Genomic DNA, 23,249 nt, shown 5'->3' with positions numbered 1-23,249 from the left:
CATTCCAAGGAAAGTTACACGAAGAGCTATGGGCAACTTCAGGGAAAGACTTCGTGAATGCCTTAACAATGGGGGACATCATTTATCAAACATAATTTTCGAAACCAATTAAAGTGTACTAAGTGATATAAAATGGCATCGAATAAGCTATTCACAAATAAAATGAATTGTTCTGTATGTGTCGTATGAGTTTTGCAAAAGCCTATTGAAATCAGGGACTTTTTTTTTTAAGGACCCTGTATATGGCGAATAACTAATCATGTGCACGTGGCGAATAATTGATCATATGTGTATGGCGAATAATTAATCGTGTGCATGTAGCGAACAAGTGATCGGTTGCATGTGGCGAATAAGTGATCGTTTTCGTATAGCACATCCAATGAGAGTTATACGTGTACGTTTGCATGTGGCGAATAGTTGATTGATTGGCGAATATTTGACGAATAATTGATCGATTGCAGGAGGTGAATAGTCGATCGTGTATATATGGCGAATAACTAATCATGTGCACGTGGCGAATAAGTGATCGGTCGGATGTGGCGAATAAGTGATTACCAGTGATTTGAAGTGATAGTGATTTGAAAATTACCTGTATGATTGATAAAGCCTGCATGTGACTGATCGTTTGCATCTGGTGAATGTCGTATGTATGTCGTGTACGTGAGGCTCCGCTAATTTTGTTTATAGTATACAGACCCAATCTACATGCGGTGGACGACGTCTGAGTTGCCCATCCTTTGGTGCCGAAATTAAGATTCAAAGTCACCATCAAAATGAGGGCACCATCACATGAGGGCAAGAAGTGCTCTTTTCTTTACATGAATTTAGAACACATTTTAAAAATCAATATAGCACGTCTAATCATTTTAATCAACGTGGAAACTATTTAGCCATCTTTTCGATATATAGTTCAACCATGATTGTCAAATGGTTTGGCAAAATCAAGGTACCCTGCATCCACTGGCTCCCTTTCGTCCAGCAGGCGAGTTTAATTCGTTCAGCGGAGACAAGAGGTTAGTGGTGCAGGATGTACCGGCAATAAAGCCATGTTGACATAGGATGATAGGAGATGGTTAACAGACAAGTTATCGACAATCATATCCCTCACAACAGATTCCATTACCCTACAAACAACACTAGACTGACAGGGCGATAGTTAGAGAGCGGCCGGAGTCGTGACACATACCTATAGTATTTAGTGACGGATAAATAATCGTTATACGTGAACGTTTGTATGTGGCGAATAGTTGATTGATTGGCGAATAGTTGACGAATTGATCGATTGCGGCGAATAATTGATCGTTTGCAGGAGGCGAATAGTCGATCGTATATATATGGCGAATAACTAATCATGTGCACATGGCGAATAATTGATCGTATGTGTGTGGCGAATAATTAATCGTGTGCGTGTGGCGAATATGTGATCGCTCACACGTGGCGAATAATTAATCGCATGTGTATGGCGAATAATTAATCGTGTGCATGTAGCGAATAAGTGATCGGTTGCATGTGGCGAACAAGTGATCGGTCGCATGTGGCGAATAAATGATCGTTTTCTTGTGACGAAAAACTGACCTGTATGATTGATAAAGCCTGTATGTGACTGAACGTTTGCATCTGGCGCATGTCGTAGGTATGTCGTGTATGTGAGGCTCCGCCAATTTTGTTCATAAAGACCCAATCTACATGCGGTGGACGACGTCTGAGTTGAGGGCACCATCACATGAGGGCAAAAAGTGCTCTTTTCTTTACATGAATTTAGAACACATTTCAAAAATCATTATAGCACATTCAATCATTTTAATCATCGTGGAAACTATTTAACCCTCTTTTCGATATATAGTTCAACCATGATTGTCAAATGGTTTGGCAAAATCAAGGCACCCTGCATCCACTGGCTCCCTTTCGTCCAGCAGGCGAGTCTAATTCGTTCAGCGTAGACAAGAGGTTAGTGGTGCAGGATCTACCGGCAATAAAGCCATGTTGACATGGGATGATATGAGATGGTTAACAGACAAGTTATGGACAATCATACCCCTCACAACCGATTCCATAACCCTACAAATAACACTTGACTGACAGGGCGATAGTTAGAGAGCGGCCGGAGTCGTGACACATACCTATAGTATTGACGTTAAAATGTATGCCTCATAGACACTTTAATTAACGCTCAATTTCGATTCATTTACATTTTACAGTTTATCTTCATTCTTAGAAAACAATTTTGAATTCAATGTGTCTTTGGGCAAAATTATGATAAAAAATATGACGTCATTTAATAGATAAATATTTATCGCGGAATAAGAACTTTGTTCCAAATAATTCATAATCTCAAGGTTTACTTATGTGCAAGTAAAATTACAGAAAACTCGTTTCGATTCCAAATTCTAATAGTCGTATAAAAAAATTCACCAAATTACATTTTTGATATGAAAAAAATAAGAATATATTATTTATCAGGGTATTGGGATAGAGTAGAATTCAAATTTTTTAGATTTTATTATTTTCACATACTGATGACCGAAATTTTTCATCTCTTCAACATGAAACTTATATTATGATTTCGCCAAGAAGATGTCGTCAGCTAAAGCACTGGTGACTGGAGAACGGAAAACGCGGTCAGTCTTGTCTGGTGTCGCCGGAAGTAGTTTCAACGTTCACGTGTGTAGTTTTGAACTGACAGCATGGCGGATGTCGAAGGAGAAAAACTGTCAAAGAAGTAAGGATCGACGGAGTTTTCGACAATATTATTATCTCGTTCTTTCATTTAATTTCTAACCTTTATTTGCTTCCAAATATGAAATTCTTGATGAAAAATTTACGCTTCTAAACCATTAGTGTAAAATCAGACCAGTCAACACCCTAGCTAGTCTCTACCAGTACCAGTTCTGAACTTCTGAGTTAGGCTACATTCACGATATTCACGATTCATTCGTTTCCTAAATCCCAATTGGGCTATTTACGACATGCAGATATATTTTAGCCTCCCGCTTGAGCCACAAAAAAAAAGTGTGAATTTTGAGGTTGAGGATAAGGTGGTAATTTAACCCTGCAAGCTGCAATCATAATTCTGCTAAGATTGAGAACTTTTTATTAGTAGCTACTGATGCATTTTCAATAAATTTACATTTTTGTAGGCTTGCAGTGTGATTGAAGTTTTGAACTATTTTAAACAATTTCTTAGGTAGAAAATTCTAGTCATGTGAAGGCAACAGAACTTGCGTAACGCATACGGTTTTTTTTTATAGTTTTTCATTTCTCGATGCGTCCTTAATGTGTCGGAATATACCGTGTTTACCCTATTCAGAGTTCAGACTATTGAGTACCTATTGTCAAAAATAACACCAAAAGTGGGACCACAGCACTTAGGTATGTAGGCTATGTACCTTACAGTACGGCAGTACCTATATATACAACTCTTTTTATTAAAGTCACTGGCCAAGTGGCCATCACTGGATATTATCTATTACCTATGTAAATTATTGTAAACATAACTAAACTGCATATTTCTAGCAAACTAGCTAGCATGATGAAGGTAGCTATGTAATGTGTTTTAAACCCTACAAACTCACAGTAGAGGTTCCAACAATTATTTTACAGGTTTTAGTGACAACTGACAGGTGGTAAATAATGTGTAAATAACAGTATATTGAGTGTAATTGACAGTGGCAGTAATCTTGCTGCCTTGCAAATCAAAAAATTATAGAAGCTAGTCTGAGTGACTGGATTGATCACTTGCTATCAACCAAATCGATTGTAAATTGCAATCTATGGATAAACCTAGCCTAATTATCTCTTGCAATTCATCAGAATTACACCTTTCAAACTAGAAAGCCTAATTTTTGAGTGACTTCTCCAAGTCCAAACTCCAACCCAACCTAGAATATTGGGCACATGGGCAGAATCTAAAAAAATGCATTTAAAAAAATATTATTTACAGGTTACACCAGATCAGAAAAAGTCCTACTTTTTTCTGAAATATCATTGCTCTCATATAATATAATTTAAGTAGGTATGAAATCTTGCGGCTCTAATCAGTCTAAACTCTAATGTCACGTATTTTTGCTTCATTTAAAAAAAATGTGGTTTGCACTTCACTTTGCTGTTTGCAAACATGTCATTTCTTAAAATTTTCAACTTCCACAATCCACAGTACTTTAATCATTCAATGCTCCTACCAAAATATCATGCAGAATGTAATGGTAACAAGTCAACCCAAAACATTTTGTTGAAGATTGCATAGTTGCAATCACATCTGAGTGGTCAGACTGCATTATCACATGTTTAATTTTCAGATTCGTAATCTACACCCCAAAAAACATATAATTAAAAAAAAAACACCCTTTTTTTTGGATGTAGTTAATCTGCAATAATACCGAAAATTCATCTATTCAGACTATTGAGTATTGTCAAAAATAACACCAAAAGTGGGACCACAGCACTTATGTATGTACCTTACACTTACAGTACCTATAACTCTATAAGGCTATATACACAACTCTTTTATTAAAGTCACTGGCCAAGTTGAAGTGGCCATCACTGGATATTATCTATTACCAATGTAAAATTGTAAATTATTGTAAACATAACTAAACTGCATATTTCTAGCAAACTAGCATGATGAAGGTAGCTAGCCTATGTAGCCTAGTATGGAATATATCTACTTGGCGAGCCGCGACTGAATTTTCGAGCCGTGGTTTTATGGATTTGCCAGCCGTGATTCCATTTCTACGAGCCGTGATTCTATTTCACCGAGCCGTGAATTCCATATCTCGGCCTGTAATGGTAACAAGTCAACCCAAAACATTTTGTTGAAGATTGCATAGTTGCAATCACATCTGAGTGGTCAGACTGCATTATCACATGTTTAATTACCACTAAAATAAAGGCAAATGTTACTGTTGCTGTTTCTAGGGTAAAATTAGAGATTTGGGATAACATGTGCACAGGACTTTGCAAATAAGTTCGCAGCTCATAAATGGCTCTTCATTGCTGAGAAATGGAATTCATGGCTCAAAGGAATGGAATCATGGCTGGCAAATCCATAAAACCATGGCTTACAAATTCCTGTCGCGGCTCACCAATTAGTTATAATTGTATTCCATGCCTGGGTTATACTAGATAAAAATGTATCATTTAGAGTAGAAATAGCAAATCAATCATTAAATTGGTCCTCTTGTCCATTCTCAAGGCCTTATGCATTTATTTATGCATATTGAATTTTACTCCATAGAATTATTATGACATATGGATATGTGCCTGACCAGCCCTTAAATATTTCTGGTGCCTGGCTTCAAATGCAGTAATTTAGACAAAGATGTATGTACAAGATGTTAGAGTTCCTAAAGAAGATTTAAGTGATGCATTCCATTCATTGAATATTTAGAGACTATCATGCATCTCCATTTATTTATTTTTTATGTTTATACTGATTTTTTCCAGTATATTAGGTTTCCATATAATTTTCACTTCTTTATTTTTATTCATTGCATCATGGAAATATTTTTAAGAATCCTGATTTATTAAAAATTTTTCTATATTCTTACAAAGAAAATGATCTTATGTTATAAATTTTACTAAAATAATTCTCCAGAATTTAGGATATTTTTATTTCATGCAACCCAAATCATTCTAGCAAGTTTGATAACTCTTGGTTGCTAGTACTGCAGCCTACAGTAAATATAGGATAAATTTTTTTATCCCATAGGATGATAAGGGACCTATGTAATGTACATTGGATTTCAATGCAATTTTTTATGATAATATCATGTCGTGGTAATTTTGAATATTAGGTGAAGTTTATATTAAATTTAACTACTATTTCTTAATTTATCATCTTGCCGACACATTAAATTTATTAATTTTTTTATTTCAATGAGGCACCAATTGTTGAAAATTTTGTTAAAATTGAATTTTGCATCTTCTGTCTTTCAAAAATATGCAACACCTCTGAAAAATTCCTCACTAAGTTAATATATTTTATGTGAATCACTTTGATTTGTCTTGCAGTTTGTTATGAAAACATGGGTATTGATTCAAATGTACCGTATATATGACAAGCAGTCATGTTCAGGTGAAATGTTAATCTGTTATTCAAATTTTTCCACATGTGATATTCTGCATTATCATACTCAAGAGTCTGAGAGTCAAATTTTTAATATGTCTGTGAATTTGGCATTGTGTGATTGTATCTTTGAAGGGTAATGGTTATTTTGTAGGATGCATTATATGTTTGCTTTATAATGATTTGCTTCTCTTGATAGATTCCCTGTTTAGAAAAAATCAAAATGAAATTATTTTGTAATTTAGTTACCAGTTTAAAAAATCCTTCACCTTGCTTGCTTAAATTCTGTCCATGGGCATCAGGAAAAGTGCCATATGAAAAATATTCAAACTTTTATTCACTTGCTGGAGCACAACAAAGATGTTTTTCCAATGTGTTTTTGTATGATAAAATCATGAAATTTAATAGAAGGCCTCATTCTAGTCTTTCTCAGTTTGTCTCAAATGAGAATAATAATGGTTATGTAAATAATACTACAGTACTGAGTAGTGGCAGAATAGTTTGCAGAAGTCTGCATTCCTATGGGCCACTATTCAAAACGCTGCGCTCCATCAATTCACCTTACGGGTGAGCTCCTATAGATGTTGCTTTCAAAAAAGCCAAAATTGTATGGCTACTTTGTTTAAAACTCATTTTGTGAGTTGTGCCATATGAGGCAATAATTTTCATATTTCTATGTGTATATATCTCTAAAAAGTCAACATGCTTATTTTTATTTGCGCAGTGAACTGAAGAGAAGGCAGAAAGCTGAGAAGAAAGCACAAGAAAAAGCAGAAAAGGATGCCAAGCTGGCTGCTGCTGCTTCAACTGCTAGTGCATCAAAGGGTAACAAAGTGAGAACCATGCTGATATAAATATTAAGTGAACATATTTGGGTTATGAGTGTTCAGATTTGGTGTCTGGCTTTGATTAAAAAATATCATGTCGTAAGTTGAGCCTGCTAAAATAATAAGAATATTTTTGTTCTGTGCAGAAAGATGATGAGGAGGAAATCAGCCCCAATGAGTATTACAAATTGAGGACCCAACTTATTCAGCAGAAGAAAGATGCTGGCGAGAAGGTTTATCCTCACAAGTTCACTGTAAGTACCTACTTTATTGCTTTCAAGTGCCTAACATCTAGTTGCTTGTAGCTTTATGCTTTGTAAATGTTTTTATGCAGTTATTAATTTGTGTGCTATAATCCTCCCTTGTGTGACTTTTGACCTTGCTTTCATAAACACCATAATATTTTACATGGTACCGGTACTCTGGATGCATATATATTTGCCAATTGTATATATTGCTAACTTGCTACAGCAAGTTAGCAAATGACAAAATTAAACTAATTTTCAAAATTTACAAATCCTCTTGCAATGTTATTTATTAATTTAAATTCCTATAAAATAATTTTAAAATTTTTCATATCCAAGTTATCAAAGGTTTTAGAATTTATTTTTACTGGTATCATTCAATTCTCATTTTCCTAAGCAGCATATTTGAGAGTGAATATTGATAAATTTTGTATACACCAGGTGAGCACAAGCCTTGGAGACTTCCTGAATAAATATGAGCACCTGAAAGTAGAAGAGTGCGCTGAGCAAGACGTAGTCACTGTGGCCGGCCGTGTACATGCCATCAGAGAGGCCGGTCACAAGCTCAGGTTTTATGACCTGCGAGGAGAGGACCACAAACTTCAGGTACCTAATTAGCTCCAGTGACTGAAGATAATGTTAGGGATTACTTTATTACATTAACAGATAAGATGCAATAGCCTTGTGCTTTGAAGTACCTATTTAATGATCTTAGCGGGAATTTACTTTTGAAATACTGGTCTTGCCTTTTGTGTAATCTTAGGCACAACAAGTGGCTTCACTGGAAAATTATAAGTGACAAATCTCTTTATCTGATCGAAGTCTATAGGAAGCTTACTAAATAAATATTTTTAATGTAACTTAGGTTTTCTTGGGAATTTTTGGAGAATAGTTCAATCAGAAAGAGTATCAAGCAATAGTGATGCTTTTACAACTCATATAATGTGGATATATTGTCTTTCATTATTCATTTGATTGCAGATTTTGGCAAACATGAAATTCTACGAGAGTGAGGAAGCTTTTCTCCCTGATTGTGACAAGATAAGACGTGGAGACGTGGTGGGTGTGCGTGGGGTTCCGACCAGGTCCAAGGCCGGTGAACTTTCTATCCGACCTTTGAAAATTGAAGTACTCACACCCTGCCTGCACATGTTACCTCACTTGCATTTTGGTGTCAAAGATCAGGAAACGAGGTACAGGCAACGCTATCTTGACCTCATCATCAATTCCGAATCTCGCAAGAAGTTAATCGTGCGGTCAAACATCATCTCGTACACGAGAAGGTTCTTTGATGACATGGGATTCTTAGAGGTTGAAACTCCCATGATGAATATGATAGCTGGAGGAGCAACTGCCAAGCCTTTTGTGACGCATCACAATGAGCTAGACATGGACTTGTTCCTCCGAGTAGCACCCGAACTATATCTTAAGATGCTCGTGGTCGGCGGTATTGACCGCGTGTATGAAATAGGTAAACAGTTTCGTAATGAAGGAATCGACCTGACCCATAACCCCGAGTTCACGACGTGCGAGTTCTATATGGCCTATGCAGACTACAATGATTTGATAGAGCTCACTGAGACTTTGTTATCTGGAATGGTTCATAGCATTTTTGGTTCTTATAAGGTCCAATTCCAGCCCAGTGGTCCTGAAGGTGAAACGTGGGAAATTGATTTCCAACCTCCATACAAACGTGTCAACATGTTCCCTGAGTTGGAAAAGATTCTCAATACCAAACTACCTTATCCCACTCAGCTGCACACGGACGAAGCACGCAAGATTCTCAACGATTTGTGTGAGAAGCACAACGTGGAGTGTTCGCCTCCTCGCACGGCAGCGCGCCTGTTGGACAAGCTCGTGGGCGAGTTCTTGGAGGAGCGGTGCATCAACCCAACATTCATCATGGATCATCCGCAAGTGATGAGTCCTTTAGCCAAGTATCATCGTTCTGTACCTGGGCTCACCGAACGCTTCGAGTTGTTTGTAGCCAAGAAAGAAATCTGCAACGCCTACACTGAACTAAATGATCCCCTTGACCAGAGAGCTCGGTTTGCCCAGCAGGCTAAAGATAAAGATGCTGGTGACGACGAGGCGCAACTCATTGATGAAAACTTCTGCACAGCTCTTGAATACGGGCTTCCCCCCACTGCTGGCTGGGGCATGGGAATGGATAGACTCGCTATGTTCCTTACTAACTCCTACAACATCAAGGAGGTCATCTGCTTCCCTGCCATGAAGCCTGACGACCAGAAGAAGAAAGAAGAAGCGGCTCCTGATGCTGTCAATGGAACCAGCTAAAGGCTATGATAAATGCACTGACTTAATGATAAATTTCTCGTAATCCGTGTCCGTGTGTTTCTTGATTCTTACGAACGATTTTTATTTGATTTATTAATCTTTGGTCATCAACACTACATACCTATCTAATATGGTCTAGAAATCCGACTGCAATTCAAGATTTATTTCCTTGAATGGAGTTCAGGATCAAAGATGTTACCAATATAAAATTAATTTCATCAACTATCGTTTTAAATTATTTTTAGGGAAGTTGATTTCCAAAAATTTCAATTTTCTTCTTAAGGACTATTTAATTTCTTATGATTAATTTGATTTACATGCTGCTTGTGAGTAGTACGAAAATTTAACGTGTTCTGGTTTGTGTGTTACTCTATTAGCATTTCGTCAGGGATGCCTTTACCTTTAGATTCAAACACTCTAATTTGAATCGAGATATTTTAGAAACTAAAGAAATTTTCACTAGACAACGTTTTTTCTCAACTAGAATATGACCAAAATGTGCACGCCCATTGAAGAGTGGCGAACGTCGAGTCCCTGAGACTGCGCTTATCGATCTTTTCTGAAAAGGCAGAGAAAGCGAGATTTTCTCGGGTTGCAACTCCGTTCCGCACCTTCTGGAGTGACAGGATCTTCTCTGAATTTCATTTTTACCAGCTTGGTCGTTGATGTTACGAATTAAAACTTATGTCGGCTTCATGCAATTTTACAGTCTAAATTCACTTTTGTTAAAGTAACTGTCAAATTCACTTTTGTTAAAGTAACTGTCATTATCGCGGTTGTCTCTGCTCTTTTTGTTTTTGCGAATATTCGAAGTGAGAACGCACACGTAATAATGTCAGGTACTTAAGCTTCGGGAGTAGACTTGGTAGTAATGGTGTTGGTGTTATCTCTCTTCAGGTTGGTATTGGAAGGTACTAATCAAAATTTATCCTGTGCACATTTGATACCGATCTGCTTAATTATGCCAACAAAGAAAGGTTATGGAACAAAGGTTTGTTATTTAAATTTTATTACCCAGATTTGTGAAGAAACTAGGCCCGTTTCCGTATTTATTATAGTTAGCGTTGAGTTGCATGCAAGTTGACAAGTTTAGCTGCATGTTGCATCTTCAGATCATGCGAATAAAACATTCAGAGATATAACTTTCGACTAACCTAACTATAGTCTCTGCCTTCAGTTTGACTGATGAAGATAACACTGTTCACCTCATGGCCAATAAAAGCAGAATTGTTCAACAGTAACTTAACTTATTGGAAATAGCGTAGATTCACGCGTAAATACGTTAGTTTAAGGCTTTTTTCCAACGGTGCCCTACGAATTATACTACTTGCACTAAAATAACTGAATTGTTAATGGCTACCGCTCATTAAAAAAAGACATCGTAGTCATCGTTAGTTGTGCAGCTGAGTAGCAAAGGCGTGCCTAATGTTACAAAAACTTGTCGCCCACCAAAGCGCAACGGATTTATAGACTGAGGAGCATGAACAAATGATGAATAACCATTAATTTTTTGTTCTGACAGTAACTGGCCTGTTCATATTTCTCATTCGAGATGGCTACTCGTGTTTTTTTGTGCCGACGGTCGCACGAGAGGGTAGTTCCTGTGGTGGTGTATTGGGCGAGGGAAGCCCACTTGAAGCGGAGTGAGATAGGCTCGGAGGGTGGACAGGAAGACTGGCGCCTCCATGGTCTGTCCCACAATGAGGAGACGCTGAGGGTCGTGGGGAAGGTGTGTAGGAAAAACGATGCTGGAGGTGATCCCCACAATCGTTGGGTGAGCGTACGACTGTACAAAAAGTACAGGATACAAAGGAGCAGCAGTGGCCCGAACGGAGCTGAGGCAGCGCTGAGCGATGAAGGCGGGAGAACGAGCATTTTCAGTAGCAATCGGGCAAGGTGGAGCAGCCAGTACAATCTTGTCATCGACGGTCGCCACAACACGAGATCTCCCTGCCTATATAGATATCGCTTGGCCTTCTTGTAGGAGCCTGCATGCAAATGCCGTTCGCCACAAGGTGGCCGGCTCTCGCCACGAGGGATGCTTTCATGGGTCGGTCCCCGAGGAGGGCTGTAAGGCACTGACAAGGAACTGTCTGTCTCAGCATTGCAGCCGAGATGGACTATTGTAGTCATTCTGACGCAGCCGGTGGCCAATCTCAAGGCCATTTTCTGGATAGTTTGGAGGCCTGCTATTGCGGTGTGCAAAACAATGGGGTACCAGATAGAGGCTGTTTTGTTAAGGATTGGATGCGTGATGGTCCGCTAGGTGGCAGCGATACCCTCATTCGAGAAGCCCCAGTTGTTGTCAGCTAGGGCTTGTAGGATGCGTAGGGTTCCGTCGCCCTTGTGAGCATGGCTATAACAGGAGATGGGGAATGGGTGTTCTAAGTGACTTCCAAGATATTATTTAGTTATTTCCTGAGGGATGATGCCCGTTACAGATTGTGGCGAAAGGATGTGTGCGTGATTGATGGGTGTCCGGGGGGATTCAAGCCAAGGTGCTGCATAAAAGCCAGCATTTTCGAGGTGCGGTGTAAATTTTATTCATCCAAGAAGCGGAATGAAGAAGTGCAGGAATGATAACTTAATGAGGAATAGATCCATAACTAAAAACGAATTTAAATGAGCATTATTTTCACGTGCTGGTCAACCATTCAGTTTGCCGGTTTTCTTCAGGGATGAGAAACATATTGGGCGATTTTTCCTCACTGTTGAGCCACTTGAAGTCGTCGACTTTATCCCATTTATTAATACTTCTATCGAGGCCACTAGAAGTGTAGTGCTCATCAAGTTGGTCGTAGTTCAAGTTAAAGGGAGCAAAGCCAACGTTATTGCAAGACTCGATGATGGCAGCGCCCGTAACGTGCAGGTAAAATTGACTGTCCTTAGTATCGTGGATGCGCACCTGCTGACAGGCCAGAACAAAGCGGCAGTCAACGCAGTTCTTGATGAACGCCGAACGCGACATGGGGCCCACAACCACGGTGCAGTTGGTGAGGCCCGCCGCTTGCATACCACCAGGGTTGCCCAGAATCGTGACTGTGCAGTCGATTAAATTAACCAGATTCACTTGTCTGTTGTGCACCTCGGCAGCGTTCAGTGTGAGCTTCTCACTTGACAGATCCCTGAAGCCGTAAAAGTTTTTCTCTAAAAGTTGTTCCAAAGCAGAGTTTCTTTGAACTTCTGAAGCACTGTCGACGACGTCGGGAGTCACAGCTGTCTTGGGCGGTAAATTAGAGCGTCCTCTGAAGCCGAACCTCTTTTTAGGAATCATCTCACTCATTTTATTTCTAATTTCTACGTCTAAGCTGGCAAGCGATTCTTGTGAGCGTTTCAACAGATACTGGGACAGAAACATACTAGACTCGTTGATATACTGTTGAATCAAACCGTGATCCCTAGTCATCTTTTCGAAGCACGACTCGAGCTCACTCTTGTCCGCAGTTGATCGTTGAGTGACATTCTTTAAGTCTTCCTCAAGCTTGATTTTCATTTCATTGAATGAAGTGAGAAATGCGTCGTCGTTTTCGAGCTCGGTGTTGCGGTTGGTCACTTGATCGCGTCGCTGTTGGGAGCGTTGCTCGCGCTCCTGCGTGCGCTGCTGCATGCGTGACAGCAGGCGCTCGCCTATCACAGCGTCGTCGGCGGACGACGCCGCTTCATCGTCATGTATAAAATTCATCGAAAGGATGATCGAAGTACCTTGAAATATTCAGGTAATTATACCAACAAACAATAAATTATCTTTGATAATGAGTTCTATATCTGCACTCTGATTTTATTCTCTGATTCTGCAAAAAAAAAAACAATTTTAAAAACACATCTACAGGCAAATAATAATTCGTTCGCAATTGCATGTGTTAAATTTCAATTGCAACCTGACATTATTTGACCTGTTCATCGTTGAGAAACTACAACCATGTTGCCCGCTGATTATACCAGCCGAGTGTATCAGATTGTATGTCCTGATTTGATATTTCATATTTATTACGAATTACACTTAAGTAAAAAAACGAGTTAGAGCTGAAGCTGAGATTACACTTTCAAAGTGTGAAATGTGAGACCTTGTAACAAATAACTGTATCTTTGACATGCCTTGAGACCCCGGAACAAAACCACTATTTTTGTAACGAGACCAGGCATGGAACATAAAACAATGTCTTGCATATGCCATCAGGTTAGAGGGGTCGGCAGCCCCTACGTGGATCAACACGCCTGTGCTGAATTTACCCATGTCTAATTTCACATACACTCTGCCAATTAGTAGCACAATCAAAATCACATTTGATTTGATGATACCATATTCAAAAACTGAAAATCATCACAAAATTAAACAGAAATAACGATACGGTAATTATGTTAAAGAAACAATAGGTACAAACGTTGGGACTTTATTTGAAAGTAATATTCCGGAGAAAGTTTTATAAGATTTATCAGTTTGGATTCAGGAAGATTCAACAGCATTAATATCAACATTTTGTAAGAAATTACTCGAACTTTACCTTGAGTTAAAATTAAAATCAAAGTAAATGTTCAGGAAATACAGAATCATGTCTAGTATAATTTTTCTGGACAAATTAAAGAGATAAAGGCATACGCAAAATTCATTGAGAGTTAACGTTTAGATCAGAGCACTAATCCTCTTGATCAGATCCTTCAGAAGATTCACTGCTGTCTTCAATGCAGACTCCTCTGTGGTGAGTGAAGACATCTCCAACCTCATCAAGGTCTTGTTCCAGCAAATGATGAGCTGTGTTCACATCTCTGTATGAAAATATTCTATGAGTGGAGTTAGGCTTGGAGCCCAGTTTGGATTCTTTGAGACGAGCTGTTGCTTCTTCAAGTTGTGCTTTCTTTGCCCGCTGTAGAGCCTCTCTCTCTAGCGTTACACTTTCCCGCAGTGACACCAACTTAGTGCAGCTGTTCCCTTTATTACTGCCACTTGCCCATAAGGGAGAATTTCTATATGATGAAAACGTCATTGTACTTGAAAGTTGTGCAGGAGCTCCAAAAACTGGTTCATTGGATAAATTGACTGTGATTGAGGTTTGTTCCATTGATGAAATACTTTTCTTGTCTTCTTTCTGTGGAACTTTGGTATTTCCAGGTTGTGTATTTTGTATGCCTACAATAGAAGTTGGTGCTTTGGGTTCTACATCATCAAGATTTGCAGGAAGTAAATTCTGGTTAAGGCGGGGTCTAAATGGTTTGAAAACTTCTCTAGGTTTACTTTTTTTCTCCAATGATGCAATTGTCTTAGAGCCAAAGTCACCTAGCCAACTTGGTTGATTGGAGTCACTTCTTTGGCTAACAGTTTTGGAAACTGAATTATCATTTAGTTCTAATTTCCATAGCTCTTCCCTAATAGCATCAGCTGGGTCATCCTCAGGTGCCCCATGATTAGAGCGTCTTGGAGGCACTGCACTGCTGTGATGAGCAAGCAGCTCTAGAGGGTCTTCATCATCATCACTGTCAAGAATATCTTTTGATGCACCATTAATTTCATGATGCATGCTTTTGGAAAGATCCATTGGGTCACGCCACTGCCACTCAAGTGCATTTATATCAGGTAAAACTTCTTGCTTCTCACCATTCTTCCTTGCTTGCTCTAAAGCTCGCTGCAAGTCATCCCTTCTATTTTTAATTTTCTGGCCTTTATCTGGAAGCTTGTCAATAAACATTTGATTGGATAATAGCTTGTCTTGACGCATAATAAGTTCTTCTAACTCAGTGCAGGATTTTTTCTCCAAGTTCCCCAAAAATCCTTGCTTCAGCTTAACATCATTTATGGCAACAGAGCCTCCTTTTTCAGGGAGGATTTTCCATTGCCTAGCTGTCCATTTTTTGATTGGAGGTAGTGATGTGTGACTGTTTGTGGTGACACTCATTTTAATTTGAATGAAAAAAGTAATAAAAAATAAACCAGTTTTGAGGCAAGTCAACTATCAAAAATATTGAATTCTTGCATATGTTCCTATTCCTATCTCCTGCACTCTGGAAAGAAGAAAAACATCATAATCAGATTAATGACTTAAAATAACAAAACATAAACAATAACAAAATACCATGATTTATGAAACCATTTTTCATTAAAAGAATCAACATTTAAAGCATGCAATTAATTGGAATATTTTCTGCATAGCTACAAATAAGAGAGCCCCATGAAAACTGGCTAATGAACAAGAATCAGTTCTAAGGAGGCCATAATGCATGTGTTTAAAAGACTTTTTCAATCTTACTTCTAAGTTTCAAGGTTTCAGTTATGTTATGGTTTTGTTCAAGGTTACAGGTAAGTTATGGTTTCATAACTGGTGTCCAAAAATTGCAAGTGAAATTTGCTATCTGAATGTTAGATACAATCAAAGTGGGTAATAAGGGACAGTCCTCCAACATTTTGTAGAAATGTTGTAGCAGGTAAATGAATCAAAATATTACAAAACTAAAAATAGTGGCATAAAGTTCAACATTTTTACTATCTATGTAGCATAGAGCAAGTTAAGAAATCATACATTCATTACCTCTAAAAAATCCCCAAAAAAAGTGTGAAAAGTGAGATTTTGGAAAAGTACTTCTGCTACGGTCTGTAGCAAAAAAATTTTTGTCACATTAAAAAAGTTTTCTTACATAAAAGTTGCACACTAGTGTTGGCTTAAAACATGCTTAAAAGAATTTGCTTATCTCATTCCAGAAAGAAATGGCAGCCATTTCTGCAAGGCGGGGTAATAAGGGACACCCCCCCCCCTGGGGTAATAAGGGACACCCCTAAAAATGCATTCAAAGTACGTAGAACCTTGGTTAGCAAAGGCTCCAGTTAACAAAAAAATCAATTATCAACAAAGAATTTTGATTACATTTACCTCGCTCAGTGAAAAAAATTTCACTTAATGAAAAATTGATGCATCATCAGTCATCATAAAATTGTGCATAGAATGTCATAGATAGAATTGAGCACTGGGCAACAAATAATGAAAAATAATTAACCTAAATTATGTTTCATTTCTCCAAAAAATATGATGGTTGTCACCAAGATATTCCTTTCTGTTCCTGGTGTGTTTTTTATGATCTATTTTCTTGCAGTGAAATCACTTGACTTGATTTAAATTGTGCAAAATTACAAGCCGTCCTGTAAGCTTACAGATACAGAAGAAATGCTATATGGCTTCTGATATGAAGCTTGCAGTAGACAAGGTCATTGTCAATGCTCAATGGCATGTCCAAGGATATGCTAATATCACATCAATAATTCGGTAGTGTATGGATAAGGTAATATCATATCAATAAAGAAAATACAAGTAAAAATCACAGAAAATGTCATTTATTCTACATTTACATCATCTACAAAGGAAGAGGAAGACTTCAGAGTACTGTTAGTAATAGATGAGTACACTGCATGATTCAAACGTTTTAAAATTGAGTATTATTTGAAGTGTCCCTTATTACCCCATTCCCAGATTAATTCGGGAGGCTTTTATATTGTGTCTAGCACCTTACAAATAGCATATGGAATTTTTTTGGAAACGCCATAGGATAGCCCTAGCAAAGACCTTTAAAATGAGCCCAAACTCATTTATGAAATGTTTCATGGTTAGAAGTTATTAACAAAAAATGCTCAAAACCGTCCCTTATTACCACATTTGATGGTATAGTTGTCATGGGTGGAACCACCTAAAGACCATTGTCGAGATTGGAAGACTTCTCCTTCTTATTGGTGATACTCAACTCTAAAATTGTTCAATGAACAAATACATTGGTCCGCACAAATTTAGTTTAATCTTAAATCTTGCAGCTCTCTAATAGGTTGCAACAATACTACACTATCATAAAGTTGCACAACTCTGCTGCTATGCATAATTGTAGGTCAAATTCTTAGGGTTGGATATGTAACAGATATGGTGCAGGACTACAGGTAATATATATATCTATTATTGTAGGGTCCACACTCTACAGTAGGACAAGATATTGATTGCTAATGCCAATAATGTGTTATTTTTTTTAATGAATTATGAACATTAGTCATGAAGCCATGATGAATAAAAACTATTAACTTTTCAAGCACTAACTAGCAATTATATATACCTATATTATCTTAGCAACAGTGTATTTCACAGTGGAAGAAATTTGATGGAGAGCCTAGACTTATCAAGTCCCTATTTGAATAATCAAGCAGAATTTTTAGAAAATTGCAGGTAAAGCAATTGTTTTGAGAGCAATTTTCCTAAATTGCATGTGAAAATGTTAATATGTCATCAAGCCAAAGTCAAAAATTGGACAGCAGACTCCTGTGAATAAAAAAAAAATCCGAATCTGGCAAATTTTACGCATTCCTATTATCCTATGGTCTTTTCCAAATTTCTCCAGAACAGTAAAAAAAATTAAAATGGCCTGTTTTAACCCACAATTTAAAAAAATCACCCATGAAACAATCGCTTTTGCCTTCATTCAAGAAAAATTCTAAAGAATATTCCATCTAGGTTGGCAGGATTTTCTCAAGACGTAAATTTTGCTACCTATATGTTGCCAAAGAGCATTATTGCTCTCTTTATGCACACTGACAAGCATGGATATTTTTTTTTGCTTTTAACATTCACAAGTGGCTTCTGCCTAATTTTCCATAAAAAAATTTAAGTCCCAAAATGCTCCTATTCTGGAATATATGGTCAAATTTTCCCAGACAGGTGAAATGAATGTTTCAAGTACATTTTTCCAAAATTTAGGGGGTTAAAGCTTAAAGGTGCCAAATTTATATTTTTACAGAAGGAATTAGGCAAGGGCACTGAAAGCCAATAATGGACATTTTATCAAATTCACTATAGTGGCTTCTGCCAAACTTTCCACTTTGGATTGAAAAACCATTATAACAGGTAAAACTGTTCGCATCTTAGTGCCAGTGACAGTCCAGAGTAGGCTAGTGGCAAAGCAGAGTTTTTTAGACTTCCTCAATTTAAATTTTTAGTCCTAAAAATATGAGCAAAGCAAAGTACTGTGGATACCAGCATTATCATACACAAGATATCGGTTTAAAATTTGAATTATCAGTAAATGAGGAAATTAAAAATGAATCAAATTTAAGGAAATGGCAGTATTAATTTGGGTGCTGGAGTGCTCCAGGACACTTGTCCAGGCCATTCCACTCCTATCCCACTAACGCTGAGCAGGAAAAGCACGCTGCCGCTGCTGCCTCCTGCCAGCCCGCTCATATTGAAGCCCACGGCTGGCCTGCTTCTCTTGTAGCAAGCATACTCCTATTTTTAGCCACCGCGCTCCTCAATTGCATGGGTACATGGTCAAATTGGTCATTTAGAAGGCATTAGAATACGACCATGGACTAACTTGACCTTCATATTCAAGTAAATAGTGGTGCACTCTGCCCACCACCACCTCTGGCTTTCACTCTTTCAACAAGTTCAATAAAAAAGGCTTTCATTTGCTTACTTAGCTAACCTGGGACTTGTTCCATATGCCAAGTTGTCAATGGGTGAATCTGAATGCCATGCTGACAGCCTGACATGCACAGGCATTAATTAACTCATGCAGAACTGCACAGTGCAATTCTGAAGTAAATATAAAAGAACATGAGCGTTTGGGAAATTAGAGCGCTCTGCCATAATCTGGAGTGCCACAGGTCACTTTACCTTCCTCCACAAATTCCAGTCAATCACTGCGATCAGCTGTTGGTTGGCCCTCCGCGTGAGAGAATGCCCAGCTCTGATTGGACACGGCTTCATGCCCATCACTAATTGATCAAAGTTATGAAGCAGTCTGTCCAATGAGAGGTCTATCATTGTGCTGTCTGAGATATAAAGCTTGTCTAAAGCAAAAAATTATCAATTGCATTTCCTATGAACTTAATTCAAAAGAAATGGTTGTTAACTATCTTAATTGCAGTGTTAAAAAAATTTTTTTAATATATCTTTTGTGTTAAAAACCAATATAACTTATTAACATAGTATCACTCTACTTATCTATATGTTTGAAATTAATTATAGGAGAATAAGGAGATCCAGAAATGCAATGAATATTCAACAGGAAGTTAGGCAAGAAGCGTGTCTTTGGCAACTGAATGAGCTAGCAGGGGCCGGCAGCAAGTGGGGGCCAGAACTGCCAAACAATTCACTAGTCATGATGATTTGTTGTCTGATAGCAAGCTCTCAACTTCCAAGTCTGTGTTGTGATGTTTGCTTGTAAAGTTGTGTCTTAGATTTGATTGTGGCATTGTGCATATATTTTACTGCAACATTGTTAACATTCTTTTGTGCTGTAAAAAGCTTAAAAGAGAAACAAAGGATGGAATACATGTAAGGGGCCAGAAAAGATGACACATGACTGTCAGTCATTCAGACTGAGCAACCAATGGAACCAATGAAAGTAAGTCATTGTAATTTTTTCAATCAATGATGGCATTTTCACATTTTGCAAACAATAGAAGTAATTGAGCAATTTCACAGTTCAATTATTGATTTTATTTAAACTTACAAGGGGTCCAAGGGGACTTGCAAAGCCACTGTGCAGAGAGTGGATGAATATTGTAAGATCTTTAGCAATGCTTTAGTAGCAAAATTTACGCCTTCAGAAGATCTTGCCTACACATTTAGATTGAAATTCTTGCATTTAATATATTTGTCAGTCTTCGGCCAACTATTTTAAAAAAATAAGGTTTCAGGTATGTTGGATGGATCAGGATGCAGTGAAGCTTGTCTGGAAATCAGTTGCAATGAGTTCCCGCCAAAAAAATATAAACATCAAGTTTATGATTACGTAGTTGAGGTCACATTAGAGCGGTCAGACTGCATTATCACATGTTCAGTTGACACTTGCTGTACAATTGGACTGTTTTTAGGGTAAAATTAGTTATTAGGGGTAACACATGCATGCAACCTTGTAAATAAGTTTATGGCTCATAAATAGTTTTTCATTACTCAGCGTAATTGGCTTTTCATTAAAAATTACCTGGGTCCTGGCGACGCATTGTAAAATTACCTGGCGATGCTAAGGGCTTAAAAACCCATATATTGGTGACACTGCATCCACCCTCTGCAGTCTGCACCCTGGTTGCAAAGGGCCCACAGGATTGTATTATTCATTCTGAACAGGAAATGTTTAGACTGATGCAAGTATTTTGCTGTTTAAATCATGAATGAGGGAAAAGAAAAAAATACTCGCTAATGAAGGCAAAACGTAAAAAATTTCCACGAGCTAAACATCACCGTTTAGTATTGAGAAATTCATATTCAAAATTTCATTCAGATCTGTTCAGTGCTCTGGAAGAAATGGCCGGTACACTGCAAATGTTGGCACGTTTCATCATATAACTCACAAATGAAGGCGATATTAAAAAAATTGTCACGAGCTTGACATCACTGTTAGGCCATAATGAATATGTGTATGAAGTTTCATCAAGATACGTTCAGTGCTTTGGAAGATATTCCAGGTACACTGACGGCCGCGAGACCGGCCATAAATTTGTCCGAAACGTGTTCCGGTTGACATGACATCCGTTTGCTTGTTTGACGCTAATTTTGTAAAGGTTGCTTCAGAGATAAATTAATCATTACCATTCCCATGTTTCACCCTCAATTTAATGTAGCTAACGATATTGAATGGCATTATTCATACAAATCTGTATCTATTAAACTTTTACATTTTAAGATCTGATGGAAGCGGTGAGCGTCCCTAACAATACGAGGATGTATATAAAAACATTAATGATCTAGAAGCGGGCTTAAAAAAAAAAAAACATTTCAACATGGCTCTAATTAAATAAAGATCATTACTTGTAGTATAATAAACCTGAAGTCTTTCTATTAAAAAATTATATTTTGTTGGTCATCAAAGATCAAAGTTTATATCAACTATGCGAGTCGAACTAACAATAATAAAATGTAAGACATGTCCGGGTTACTTCTGACTCTTCCGCTTGTCGGATACGGAACGTACGGTAATCGTAAACTGCGGCTATTATACATACGAAATGTAAACAGACGGTGTTCAGTGTTGCCATATGACTTTGGAGAAAATTTAATCTAAAATAAAGTTCTAGATTTCTCATTCACCAAATTTCCGTATTAAGAAAAATCGTATATTATTGAAAGATAATTAAAGGCATACTGTACTGAGTATTACGTCTGTTCCTCCACAAACTGCTCTTGCACGGCGTAGAATTGATGGCCGGGATTGCGCGAACACGTGCGCGAAGAGAAACAATTTTGATTACATTGCGCCAACTGTGTGCAGCAATGGCTTAAAAAAAATCAAAATGCGTGGGAAAATTCACCAAAAACATACATCATCCTGAGTGTGGGGTGACACTGGCCGGAGTGTGCAAGGTGAAGGAGCAACCAAGAGGCATGGGGTAAACGCGGTATATTCCGACACATTAAGGACGCATCTAGAAATGAAAAACTATAAAAAAACGTATGCGTTACGTAAGTTCTGTTGCCTTCACGCGACTCTCAAAACACTTCACTACGCGTCAGCAACGATGAAACGTCACAAAATGTTGCCATATTTATTAAAAAGCCTTTAGAATGGAAACCTACCAAATCCCTATATTCTGTCACTGTGTGTGGCAATATTCGACACGTGGTGAGTTGTATTGCATCAGCGCTTCAAATTTAACTGATACGTAATGCCGACATCCACGTGTTTGAATTCCTTTGCTGTGTGAGCTGTATTGGGATACAACACGGCTTTGAATTAGAACACTAACGAATATTGAACACTAGGTACTTAATTACGTTTTAATTAACAGCTATTAGGCTTTTAATTAAGCAAATTTCAATTTTTGTACAAAGCTTGGAACGATCTGTGTCATAGTGGCAAAGCAGAGAGTTTTTTAGACTCACCTTCAAGTTCATTTTTGAGTTCTATAAGTGGACAAGCAAAGTATCATGGATACCAGCATTATCATACATAAGAAATTGGTCTAAATCTTGAGTAAATGAGGAAATTAAAAATGAACTGATTCTAAAAAAGCTCTGGTTTGTCACTATGATCTGTGTGTGTCCAATTCAAGTTGTGTCGGAATTAGTTTTGATGGGTCTAAATTTGATGGGAATTTTCACTGTTCCCTTTACCACATTTTACTGTTCTCCCACAGAGTCCTCCTCATTCTAGAAGTGGGCTATGGCCCTAAGATACAATACAAGTGTTCAATCAGTGTTCTGTTAAAGTGACAGTGGTTTTCTAACATGTAACGTTCGTTTTTCCTGCTAGTGTTTAAGAGCGCGACGAGTGTTACAGGTCCGCTGATAAGAGCTGGTAAGGGTGGAAAGACTTGGCTCTTGGTAGCTGGAACAGCCACAATCGTCACTCTTACGTCACTGCTGCGCTGACTGACCAATACCCCACTGTTCCTTTTGATTGGCCTGACTCTTTCTAGCATAAACTGGATAGGTTTATGCTCCAGTGAAGAGACAGTGAATGCACCAACTGTTCCTCACATAACTTTGTGGATTTATGTGTCAGTGAATAGATGGTCTGTCAAGTGTTCCCATAGAAAGAAGAGTGTTCCATTTTTTTTCTGCACAAGCAGTACCTAGAACGTAGTAAAGCGGGATGGCTGGTGGAAGGTCCATCAAAAAAAAAATCAAAAAGCATCAGAAAAAATGAAGTTGCCCCCTTCACATCAGTCTCAAGAAGACTGGAAAGGTCGAGGCGAGGCACAACCAAATGAGGTTGACACGTGTAATTTCTGCTTGAAAGATTTCACCGATGCAGGTGCCCAAATGGTTATTTGTGAAAGATGTGACAAATACATATGCGTGTCCTGCGCAGAGTTGTCAAGGGAAGAATACGCCTTCATGCAGAAGACAGAAA

General features: G+C 38.0%; 3 protein-coding genes across 4 annotated transcripts; 1 reads left to right on the top strand and 2 right to left on the bottom strand.

Moving 5' to 3' along the window:
- The first annotated feature begins 2,610 nt into the window (after positions 1-2,610).
- LOC108682914 (lysine--tRNA ligase) lies at positions 2,611-9,483 on the top strand. 2 transcript variants are annotated; one of them, XM_018172171.2, is made up of 5 exons: positions 2,611-2,719; positions 6,789-6,897; positions 7,038-7,145; positions 7,578-7,742; positions 8,118-9,483. In XM_018172171.2, the coding sequence occupies exons 1-5, from the start codon at positions 2,685-2,687 to the stop codon at positions 9,432-9,434; spliced, it is 1,734 nt and encodes a 577-aa protein (XP_018027660.1). In that variant the 5' UTR covers positions 2,611-2,684; the 3' UTR covers positions 9,435-9,483. The 2 variants fall into 2 exon arrangements, with proteins under 2 accessions (XP_018027660.1, XP_018027659.1); XM_018172170.2 differs by lacking the exon at positions 2,611-2,719 and adding an exon at positions 6,269-6,631.
- Positions 9,484-10,426: 943 nt separating this feature from the next.
- LOC108682915 (tubulin-specific chaperone C-like) lies at positions 10,427-13,227 on the bottom strand. The gene has a single exon (XM_018172172.2). It carries the CDS (start codon positions 13,114-13,116, stop codon positions 12,070-12,072), a length of 1,047 nt encoding a protein of 348 aa, XP_018027661.1. The 5' UTR covers positions 13,117-13,227; the 3' UTR covers positions 10,427-12,069.
- Positions 13,228-13,809: 582 nt separating this feature from the next.
- LOC108682910 (DNA-directed RNA polymerase II subunit GRINL1A-like) lies at positions 13,810-15,467 on the bottom strand. The gene has a single exon (XM_018172165.2). It carries the CDS (start codon positions 15,320-15,322, stop codon positions 14,069-14,071), a length of 1,254 nt encoding a protein of 417 aa, XP_018027654.2. The 5' UTR covers positions 15,323-15,467; the 3' UTR covers positions 13,810-14,068.
- Positions 15,468-23,249: the final 7,782 nt, after the last annotated feature.

This window comes from Hyalella azteca, unplaced genomic scaffold (genome assembly GCF_000764305.2).
Source record: "Hyalella azteca isolate HAZT.00-mixed unplaced genomic scaffold, Hazt_2.0.2 contig12910, whole genome shotgun sequence".
Classification (NCBI taxonomy): Eukaryota; Metazoa; Arthropoda; class Malacostraca; order Amphipoda; family Hyalellidae; genus Hyalella; species Hyalella azteca.
The sequence above is the reverse complement of the archived record's forward strand: the minus strand, read 5'-3'. Positions and strand labels throughout refer to the sequence as shown.